Below are 11,533 nucleotides of genomic sequence, written 5' to 3'. Positions count from 1 at the left end.
TAATGATCCCCGTTAGACAAATACATCCCTCAGATTAACTCGATTCTGACGTGCAACATCGAGGAAATAATTCAGCATCTTTAATTCACTCTGAAGTGTATTTATTCTGAGGAAATAACTTTGCACAAAACACATCAATATTTCCTTCGTGCCCCAGTGCTTCTTATGGTCTGCACTTAAAACATCTTTCTTATAAATATGTAATTATCAAAATTACACCCTGTTTTGTATATTGTCATGGATCTTACTGGAAGCTTCAGAGAACACTAAGAGGTCCGAGCTGGGTGTCTCATTCACTGACAGGGCATGCAAGGTAATTTACAAACAGTGAGGGCAGGGGTTTATCCATTTTATCCAGTGTACTCTCAGCGCAGCTGTGGCCGCACTGGCATTCTGATCTGAAGGATCAGCTCTTAATTTGATCTAAGTGCTGAAAATGAACCACACTGCTTGAACACATACGCAAATGTTGCAATGTATGGTGGAAACACAACACTGTACAGGTTGAACTCAACTGTAATTTTTGTAATGTTTAGGATGAAATCCCGCAAGCGGGTCAGTTTTCATTATAACAGGACCCACAGCAGCAAGTGATTAAAAGCTCCTTTCTGTCTAAAGATGCAATGCAGTGTGATAAACTGCTGGAGTGCTTCTAGTGGACAGCCAGCAAATGGTTATTACCCTTCCCCTCAAATATATTTGCACTGTCAGTTTAGTGCTGAAAAGATAGCATTTCTCCAATGGGAAAGCTAGGATCCATAACTAACTTCAATAGACCTAAATTACTTTACCAGCATACTATTAGGATACGCAGACCACTAAAAAATATGAATAAAACTGTTAATTCTAGTTGGACAAAATCTAACTAGGCATGGTCCATGAGTATTAACAGCCAAAATTTTAGCTTTTTTTCCTTTTTGAGAGCCTTTTAATTGATGCGGAGGTCCAATGACATCACCCCATTTTAATTTGGTAAATACTGCAAAACTAATGCCATTTTAACCTAAATTTTAATTAACAAGCAAACAAACTGAAGTAACACCAGGGAAAAAAAAAACCAAAAAAGTAATAAAGTATTTGATCAACATGAGCAAGGGAAGGCTTGGACTGAGACCCAGGTGACGACGTAGGAATATTTGCAACTTCCCACATCTTGCACTGGACAAATAGTCCACATATTATTTTAGCTTAAAAAACAAAAAAAACAAAAACAAAACAAAAAAAACCCCACAAACTTTTTTTTTTTTTTTTTAAAAACACCAATAACTAAAAAAATAAATGTAAGAATAATACTGGTTGGTGCAGCACATTCTTGGCCGTTTAACACATCAACTTATTTCAGTTTTTAGTTCAAGTCTACTTTTGTTAACTAGCATTCAATTTTTGTTAACTTTATTAACCACAAGATTCGTGTTAGGTGTTTGTAGTTTTTACAGAGTAAAAATGAGGTGATGTCACTAGATCTGTGAATCACTTAAAGGCCGGGTTTCTCTATAACTAGGCTGTTGTAGTAGTTTTCTTCAGATTTAAAGAGTCTGTATATCCAAGTAAAGTTATTGTCTTCAAAATAACCCTAGCTGTGGGATGCAGCAAATTGCTAAAGCTCCAAATTATGCTGGCTTACAGGAACAATGTTGTATTTCCAGTCCCTCCACCCACCAATGCCAAAAACCACACAAACACCAGATGAAATGATTTCAGTCAGAAATGTATATTAAATTAATCACTTATTACTTTAACGAGCACAATGTACAGTCAAAGAACAGGCTATGGTCCATTAGTGCCTTAGACAAGCAAATTAATACATTAGTCACTCATGACACACAGGGGCGAGAGTTGATTTATAAAAAAAAAAAAAAAAAAAAAAAAAAAAAAAAAAAAAAAACACCTGATGCTTCAGGTCATCTTTAACATGAGTGAACATGTAGCTGTAGAGGAGACTGTGCAGGAAGTCCCTCGACTTCAGAGGCATGAAAGGTCTGTCCATGTTATTTAGCATTTGCACTGCCCCAGAGAGGTCTGTGTACAACTAGCATCTCTCACTTTAAAGATACAGACATGTACATCCATATCTGACACATACAAATCATTTGTGTTTGAGCATGTGTCAAAAGAAGAAAAAAATAAAAAATAAAAATTGAGAGAGAGAGAAACCCCCCTCCTTCCTTTGTTGGTTTTCAGAGCCAGCAAAGGAGCTAGTGAACAAGGTCCAAATCCCCTCGACAAGTGTCACAGTATTTTTCCTTTAACCCACATAAGATTTTGTGCCTTTTAAACCAGATTAACCTCTGAGAGAAAGGAGTGCACTGAATACAGTGTCCCTGTATCCAAGCTACAGCTCAGCACAGAGGGAATCTCCTACAGTAATTCCATCAGGGCTTTCGAGTAAAAGGAAACCACTGAGGTCACAAATGGAAATCACAGCACACGTAATCCATGTATCATTTAGAAAACAAAAAAACAAACAAAAACCCAATAACTTATCACAAAAACACTTAAATGGGCCATTGCAATAATACCTGGGCAATAAACACACAAGGATGGAGCTTTAAATTTGCCCAAATTATATCTGAATCCAATAAATATTAAAAACAAAAACAAGATGCATTGAGTGAATTGCAATACAGAAAAATACATCATTGTCATTATTTCATTTAAGCAGCGCCAAGTGAGGAGTCCGAGGTGCGGAGTCCGAGGTGCAGAGTCCTCACGTGGCAGTGATTCTTTTAAACACTTCAAAAATTGCCTACAGACCAAATGTACTGTTCTCAGACACAGGAGCTACACAACTATTGATAGGTAATCAATACAAAGCATGTGATTCAATGGATCTAAATCAATTGTACATTTTGTAAACTGAATTTTAATTAGGAAACAAAACCACCCCAAACATATGGGGGGGGGGGGGGGGGGGGGGGGGAGGGGGTCCCATCTCCAAAGAGTCATCCATTTTGTTGCATAATGTCATAAAAGCTTGGGCAAGAGTTCTTTTAGCAAACAGATTAAAGTCGCAAAGAGTCAAAACTAGGGTCATCTTCCAGGAAAAAATTTGAACTGAGGTATCAAATAACCAACCGTGTGTCATTGCTGGAGGTACAAAAGTGAAATTCTGGAAGAAATTACAGGACACTGCTGTTTTCCAAAGCGGCTGGAATGTTGACCACATTTAACCCCTCATCCCAAACACCACACTGACCTCTCCTCTCACACAGTGAAAGCAGAGGTAAGGCAGATCTGTGCAATAAAATATGGGACAGAGGCCGAGGGTACTTAGGGACTGTACAGGAGAAACGAGAAGTTCTTCATGGCGCCACCCAGTGTCACGCCGGCCTCCTGCATTTCGTACCTGAGGACAACAGTGTGACGATCAATTCTCTTAATGTCTTGTTGCTACATTTTCATGAGTGGCAGACACCAACGCACTCACCAGTCAGAGGTGGAGACTGTGTAGTAGATTGGCAGTGGGGGGGCAGTGGAGAGGCAGCTTAGGTCCTCTAGGCCGCACACCCCCATGTTGGAGAACAGAAGCCAGTCTCCCACACTGAGCTCTGGTAGTAGGCAGCGCTCCACCACCTGGTCTAAGGGGTCCAGTGAGGGCCCCCAAAGGCTGCTGGCATACATTGCCTCCTCAGCACACAACGCACGCTGGGGGGCAACAAAACCCATCAAAACAGGCAAAAAACAGACAACAGTAACCATGTGCGTGCTATCACATGATCTATTCAGTCATGAATTGAGTTTAGTCTCCTCTACTAACCTTGTGTACTGACGGGGCAGGGATGGAGTTTCCCAGCAGCTTGCGGCCAAATGGACCATAAACACCCTCATTCATGTAGTACAGGAACTCAGTATCCTCATTGTTCTCACCTGAGTGAATACATTAGATAACCATTTTAGAAATCTAAAACAAGAGTTACTTCAACTAGTTTGGTTCTGATTGTATGAAAAGTTAAATAATCACAACCTCAGAGAGTAAAGTAACTCACCTTGAGCTAGGCTGTCCCAGTGGCGAGTCACCACCTTCTTGCCCATAATGTTGACAGCCAGGCTGAAGGCGGAGGCCACGTAGAAGCTGCCCGGCTGGGCCAAGACCTGCACACCAGAAAGCTGGGGGAAGTAGGCATCCAGCAGTGGCCTGACTGCAGTTTCAACCTGCATACAGTGAACAGACAGATCAGATATTTTCAGATTAAAAAACAAAAAGACAAAAATAAAGGACTGGATCATAGGAATAAATGCTTTTGCTTATTAGCTAATAATAAGCTTCTTGCTAATAAAGCAGTTAAAAAGAAGATTGAAGCATTTCTAAATGAGTCACTTCAGTTCACTACTTGCCTGTTTCAGCTGAAACTCCGAGCCAGTAAATCCACCACCAATGTCAAGGATGTTCATGTTAAACCCCACTTCCACCTGAGTAGATACAGACAGTTGTCATATCAGATAAAGTCATTTCAAGACAGAATACTGGGGGGTGGGGAATCAAGTTAATATATGTCTACTACTAGAGTTATGATTTCATAATTAGGACAGCACTCACCCCCATGTCAAACACACAGCGGGCATCTGACAGTGCATGGGTGTAGGCCTGTTGCAGGTCCTGGCAGGAGCTGGGGATGTGGAAGGTTACCCCCACCACCTCGACTCCCAGCTCCTTGGCTGCTTCCAGCAGGTGCCGGCAGCTCTTGAGAGAGGAGCCGAAGGTCATGCTGGTCTCAGCCGCGTGGGCCTCTGTGGTCAACTGCAGCAGCAACCTGGAAGGGGTGGGAGGGGGGGTCAGATGCATTTTAAATTAGACCATGGATCTTCTTTTGGACTTTGCGTTTATTAAAAAAAAAAAAAGTTTGCTCATTTACTTTGCATTAGGATGCAGACGGGCAATCTTGGACAACTCTGCCTCATTTTCACACACAAGATGCTGGATGTTGTTCTTGGCAGCATACTTGATGTGTGCCAGTTGCTTGAACACACTTGAGAGGATGATGCTTTCCGGTGGTACACCATGATCCAGCACCAGGCTCATTTCAGCCTGCAGGTAATAGGATGCACAAAAATAATAAATAAAATAAATAAATAAAACCACACACTCATTAAAACAATCAAAAGCAGTACTAAATGCGTTGCATAAGTTGAAAGGATAACAGTCATCAGCTGACTACCAATCAATGATGCTTGTAATGTAATTTCCCTTAAAAAAAAATGAAGTGCTTACATAAGAGGATGAAGCACTTTGCAGCTTAAAAATAATTACTGACTGAGTCAAAACTACATGAAAAAGCTTACCTTGTTGGCGCAAATGAAGCCCAGGCCCAAGGATGCCAGCAATTCAATGACTGCAGGGCTGCTGTTGCACTTGACTGGGTAGTAGGGCTGCACATGTGGCACCAGGCTCTGCCAGCACAAATGCTGTCGCATCAGTGCACCGAGATCACCCACCACAAAAGCACTTTTCTCCACCTGAGAAATCAGAAAGAAGGTAGGGTGCAGGTAAACAAATTTATCAAACATGTATAACTACAAATCCCATCAGATTAAGTAACTCACTGATGCAAAATAGAATTCAGGGATAGCCTCAAGAGAGTGTTATAGAAGCTGAACTGACCAGAGCCTGTTCACAGATGTGTGCATCAATGACATCTTCCAGAGTCACTCCTCCCTCCAGTAGTTCAATGATGTAGCTGGGTTGGTCAGTGAGTCCTTTCATCTCAACCGTATTCCGTTAATCCGACAATCATAAAGAGCAGATAAACAAGTCAGGGGGTCACGACTGAGCCAATGGGTCCTGCCGGTATGCAACAAACTGGAGAGAAGAGGGAAGAGACCAAAAAAACCAAACAAACAAACAAACAAAAAAAAAACAAAAACAAAACAAAACAAAACACACACACACACACACACACACACACACACACACACACACACACAGAAGAAGAAAGGAATATATGACTATGGCCTTTAAAAAACCCCCAAACAAAACAGCTTTGTGTGCAGAATTGAGTCCTTCTCCCACACACACCTTCACTATAAAAATGCATGCATCTTTGTGTATAAGACACACATAGCTACTCACATGGACAAGTCAGGAGATGGACCTGTCCCTTTATCAGCTAGGATCCCAAGGTGGCTCAGCGTTGAAGTTAAAGTGCTCCCGGTAAAGAGCCGCCCCTAGGCCCTCTGGGTAGCGTTCATACACCTGTGCAGAGACAGGGGAGCCCTGAAGTACAAGCACTCAGTATTAGATATAGATCCAGAGGAAAGACACTTTCAGGAAACATGTAGCACAGCGTTCTTAAGGAGGCTCAACAATCCTGATTGTTGCTTTTGATGTTTAGGTCTTATCTATTGAATATTTGTCATGGGTCAAAACCTGAATGACACAACACCCCTATCGGTTCAGTTACACCCGACTTAATGCCTGTAACTGAACTACTACCCCTGTCGTTAGTGTTTTTATGGCTGCTGGTACTCCTTACGCGATAGACGTCCAAATAAAACACGCGCATGCGCTGTAGTACTCACAACAGTGTCACAACTTGACAAATTGAGTATTATTTCAATGCGCAGACAAAGCATAACCCCTAACTAGAGCAAACTGATGTAATACGTTACATTTGACTAGTTAAAAGATATTTGTATTGCTCAAAGGAAACGCCATTGTGACAAAACACACTGCTGAAAGGTTCATGGAAACGACAGAACCGCTAACTGACGACGGAAGGAGCTTACGTTAGAGCTGGGTGTCCTTAAAATTTCAATAACAAGCCGCTAAATGACACAATAAACGAATAAAAGCTACATAGTGGTGCCGTGACTGCGTCACAATTTCTTAATACATTGAGTTGAACACGAAAACACCCGGAAAACACATATTTCAATATGTGGCTCGGTCATGTGCAGCAAGAAGGCAGAAAGACGAGCCCGCCATGTTACGTCCGCCCGCTGAACCCAAAGAACTCAATCGAAGTACTTCGCTGTACTTACGTGAGATAACGGCCAGAAGGTTTTGGAAAATCGTCTTCTCTTTTTCGGCGGAATTTTTAAAGAGTAGTGGGCACAATGATATAAGAAAGAAAGACGGCTGTTTTTGCCATATGTCTAGGCGAAGAACGCGCGTCGCTCGAGTAGTGTCTTCTCTGCCTGAGAGTGGGGTGGAGATAGACTGGAAAAGGAGGCTGGGGAAGAGGAAAAGGTAATCAACGGCTCGTGGGCGTGGCTTGAACGTTCAGTTTGACCAATTAACGCTCTGCATTCGTGAGCGCATACCAAATACGCATTTCCGAAAATTATACAGGCTGCAGTACATCTGTGATGTTTTTTCAGGTTGCATAACCATAAACTTTCCAAACAAGGCCACCCAGTAAATGAGCTCAAGAATACAACTGCTCCGTTTGTCAGGGAACAACTCACACGCACTTTTGTGGTTGCTACAGAGCTATAGCTGCTATATTTTATATTTAGGAAAATATGTATAGGAAAATACTATGTATAGGGCATAAACGCTATGTAAAATAATAAACAGAATGTCAAAACAATATTTTCTAGAAAGCAGTAATTGTTTTTAAATGTCACATTTGTCAAAAGATATCAGCAATCAGCATCTGTCTAATTTCCAGAGATAAATAGTATTGCTCAGGCGTGGCTGAAACTTTGCACCTGCTTTGTGTTTAGTTCAGCAGTTCGCTGTGAATGAACAACGAACACAACAGATTAAAATAACATATTTTCTTGATTTCTGTTGAATGCAGTATTTAAACGCTCTGTGAGTGTGCCAGTAAGGGTCTGCTGTCTGCATCAAACTTGTGGGAAAAAGGAAGAAAATACCTGAACATTACCATAGCAAGTTTTTATCACATTAGTGGAAAAAACACACAGACCAGATGAAAATAGCTATCTGTGCGGAGTGTATACTTTTATATGGTTTATATGGTTTTCATTTACTGATTATCTTCCAGTATTCTGTTTAGCCAAAGAGAAAACTTCTGGTCTTATTAGCATTACGACTAAACACAAATGCGCTGTAAAATGTAAGCAACCGTCTTTGCATATAAAAATCACATGGACAAGGCAGGAGATGTCCGACTATTAGTTATAGAATTCCAAAATGGAATTATTTCTAAACATATTAATGCAAATATAAATTATACTTATAGCCATGCTGGTCAATTTCCAAAGTACATTAAAAAACAATATGCAATAAATATGCCATCACTGTGGATTCTTTGCACCTGTTGGCAAATACCTTCAGATTATTTGCTATCTTTATGAAAGTCAATGGTGACAAAACAAAGCACATTAAATTTACAATAGTATAATAGTAAAATAGTGTGCTTTGGATTTCTGTTAATTGCAGCATTTCTGCCTGTAACCAATTTCAATTTGTTTGATCTTTTTCTTTGGTGTAGTGGTTTAAATACTTATCTGTAAAGAAAAGAAACTAACAGGCTGAATGGTGAACCACAGCTGAATAATATATTATCAAGTCCAAGTTATGTTTAGTCAGTTTTTTTCAGTATTTTGTATTATTTTGTATTAATTGTTGTCTGTTGTGGCTGTATTGACAGTGTGCATGTAAAGATGGATGCATCCCCACTTCAGAATAAATCTAACTATGGGTTACCTGAAGCTGAACGTGAACCTGAGGCCAAACATCAGAGAATGTATGCATGGGAATAAGGCCCGCACTTGTTAAACTTGATTAAAAGGGTATCTAATTAAGTCATACCCACTCAACCTGCCCTGTCTTTAGGTAGCCACCTGAGTCTTTTCCTAAAGCTTTGCTTGGTCACTCACACTTTTATGACACTGAGAACACAAAACATGCAAACAAAACACGCTCCCCGTTTCAGTTGTACACGTTTTGGTATTGGTGCTTTCGTCACGTGATGAAATAAGATGTGAGAGTTCTTCAGAATGTTCTGTTCTTTGATCCTCAAGATCTGTCACGGTCATCATAGCCTTATTTTAGCTGCGATAATTTCAGCTTAAAAGGGATGTAAAATTAATTTCAACAAACACACAGTTCAGTATGACGCTAAAGCACTGGAACACTGCAAAGATAAGTGCGGAAACACAGCCTGCAGGCACTTTAGTCGTATGACTTTCTGTTGCACCCAACCAACGTGTTGCACGTCTTCACCCGTGTGTTTGTAAACAGCGTAGAGGTCCTAGAGCGCTTATCTTTGCTTTATGACACTGCAGTAGACACAATGTTCACAAAACAGCATGACCCAGAAATGCTTAACCAAACAACATGGAAACTGTTTTGCACATATTGCAGAAACAGCTAAACAAATGACTGTACTTCTGAAAAATTACTCTAAAGCTTACTCTAAAACTTCAAAGTCTATTTGGGCAATTTGGACAAGAAAACCATCAACTGAAGTATAAAAGTATGTGCTTCAAGTTTCATATCGGGGCCCATGGGGTCAGGAGTAAATTAGATTTAGTCACTGTTTGTAGCAAATAAATTCAATTTGCCACCATAACTAACAAATATTTTCAAAGTTAACACACTTTCCATTGTGTGAAGACTGCAGTAAGAAATCTGCAGGGATGTTTCATGTGCTCACTGCAGTTTAAGTAGTGTTACTAGAAATATTAAGACAGAAATGGCAGTATCACATTTTAAAGGGCCCGATGACTAAAATGCACTCACTGGCCACTGTGTTAGGTACACTTGCTCAACTGCTCATTAAAACAAATATCTAATCAGCCAGTCACATGGCTGGAAATCAGTGCATTTAGGTCAAGATGACCCACCGAAGTTTAAATTGAGCATCACAATGGTGGGAAGAAAAGGTGATTTAAGTGACTTTGAACGTGGCATTGCTGCGGGTGTAAAATGGGCTGATCTGAGTATTTCAGAAACTCTACTGGGATTTTCCAATGCAACAATCTCTGTAAGTGCAGAACAAAAAAAGAAGCATCAAGCCTGAAAAACACACATTTAGAGCAGAGGAAAAGTATTGAGTCTTTACTGGACTGTGTGCAGAAAAAGAAAAAACAAATTTCAACCTGTTTACCTCGCTTACCTTTTTACGCGGTACCTTTTTATGCCTTAACCTGCATAATTTGTGTCCACTACATTAATGTATTTGTGATTCAAAAGTTCAGTTTCTTCCTTTCTGTACCGACCTCTTGTGGTAAGATGTAATCATGGAACTGCTGTGCTGTCTTACTTGTCAGTTACTGCCTTTAGGTGGCACTGAATGTCTATGAGACAGCAATCTTCAGGTATTGGTAATGTGTCAGCAACCTCTATCTCTATACAGTACACTGCATACTTAACCTTTTTGGACCTTTTTATGTTGCTAGGCATATAGGCAGGATAATGGCATCACATCGAATTTTAAGTGTTAAATATACACAGTGACTGATTTTTATGTAAACAAAAAAAAAATTGTTTATTTGTTTACATGAAAATCTAAATAACCTGCTACTAAATAACCCTTTTGAAGTAACTCTCAGCAGTTATTTGGACATGAAATAGTTGGTAGACATGTTATTAACCCTATGAGAAAACTGTTACTTTTATTCAGGTACAGTGCCATCATAAGGCTACAGGAAACACTTTTATTCAAACACAATTTCTTATCAAAATGGCTTTAAAAGAGATCTGTGGCAGTATGTCATAGCTCAGCTGTACAGACTAAAGATCAAGTGTACAGGTGTAAAGAATAAATAAGACATAGTTATGCTTGATTTAGAGAGACTAGAACAAAGCTGTTGTTTTGTTAGTATATCCCCGTGCAACAGCTTTGTTCTAGCAGACAGTTTCCTGCACAACGTTTATTTGTACAAGCACTTTATACAGCATTTCACTGCAGGCTTTCCAGCCCACTCTCTCGCTCTAGATCTGTGCTGGAATAATTTGCAAGTGCACGTTAGCGAGGCCCCTTCACTGTCCACTTTTAAATCGCGTCTTAAAACCCACTTTTATTCTTTGCCTTTTAACCTCAGCGAGACTTAGTTTCTCTTGTAATGAAATTAGTTATTTAATTAATTATTTTACTTTTTCTTTTATTTGGCTTTTATTTATATCTTATGCATTTTATTATATAGTTCCTATGTACAGCACTTTGTGTCAGCTGTGTTTTTTTAAAAGTACTTTATAAATAAAGGTGATGATGATGATGTGGTTCTTCGCTACATTAGCAGTTGTAGTGAGCAGAACTGGTACAAAGTTTGCAATGTTGTTGAGTAGAACTTTTAAAGGATTTTTCTTTTTGATTTCTGTCAGGATTGTCTGGACCATGTCATCTCTGATGCCACGGGAGAAGATGGCCTGGGTTTCTATTGATGTGATAGTTTTGGAGACTCGATCCAAAGGGATCAAGGAGGGGGAGGAGGGGGAGGAGGACGCTCCCAGAAGCCGTGCAGGATGCAGGGAACTACCCCTATTACCACTTCCTGTGCGGTGAGCAGTTTGGAGCAATGCTCCTGCTTCTTCCCTTTAAGGATTTCAATGTAATTTCTGACCATGTTGAGGAGTTTAGGTGTTCTGTAGAATAAGTTCAAGTTAAAAAGTTAAAAGAAT

General features: G+C 40.0%; 1 protein-coding gene across 2 annotated transcripts; it reads right to left on the bottom strand.

Annotated features, from left to right (window-relative positions):
* Positions 1 to 1,861: 1,861 nt before the first annotated feature.
* On the bottom strand, positions 1,862 to 7,147 carry azin1b (antizyme inhibitor 1b). Of its 2 annotated transcripts, none has more exons than XM_080863978.1 (11): positions 6,979 to 7,147; positions 6,068 to 6,211; positions 5,600 to 5,797; positions 5,281 to 5,454; positions 4,854 to 5,026; positions 4,538 to 4,751; positions 4,336 to 4,410; positions 3,987 to 4,152; positions 3,758 to 3,867; positions 3,428 to 3,645; positions 1,862 to 3,346 (listed from the first exon to the last, which is right to left on the bottom strand). In XM_080863978.1, exons 3-11 carry the CDS (start codon positions 5,699 to 5,701, stop codon positions 3,271 to 3,273), a joined length of 1,308 nt encoding a protein of 435 aa, XP_080720104.1. In that variant the 5' UTR covers positions 5,702 to 5,797; positions 6,068 to 6,211; positions 6,979 to 7,147; the 3' UTR covers positions 1,862 to 3,270. The 2 variants fall into 2 exon arrangements, with proteins under 2 accessions (XP_080720104.1, XP_080720105.1); XM_080863979.1 differs by having other exon boundaries at positions 6,068 to 6,190.
* Between the last annotated feature and the right edge of the window lie 4,386 nt (positions 7,148 to 11,533).

This window comes from Rhamphochromis sp. 'chilingali' (assembly GCF_963969265.1).
Source record: "Rhamphochromis sp. 'chilingali' genome assembly, chromosome: 17".
Lineage (NCBI taxonomy): Eukaryota > Metazoa > Chordata > Actinopteri > Cichliformes > Cichlidae > Rhamphochromis > Rhamphochromis sp. 'chilingali'.
This window is presented reverse-complemented; position numbering and strand designations above follow the sequence as displayed.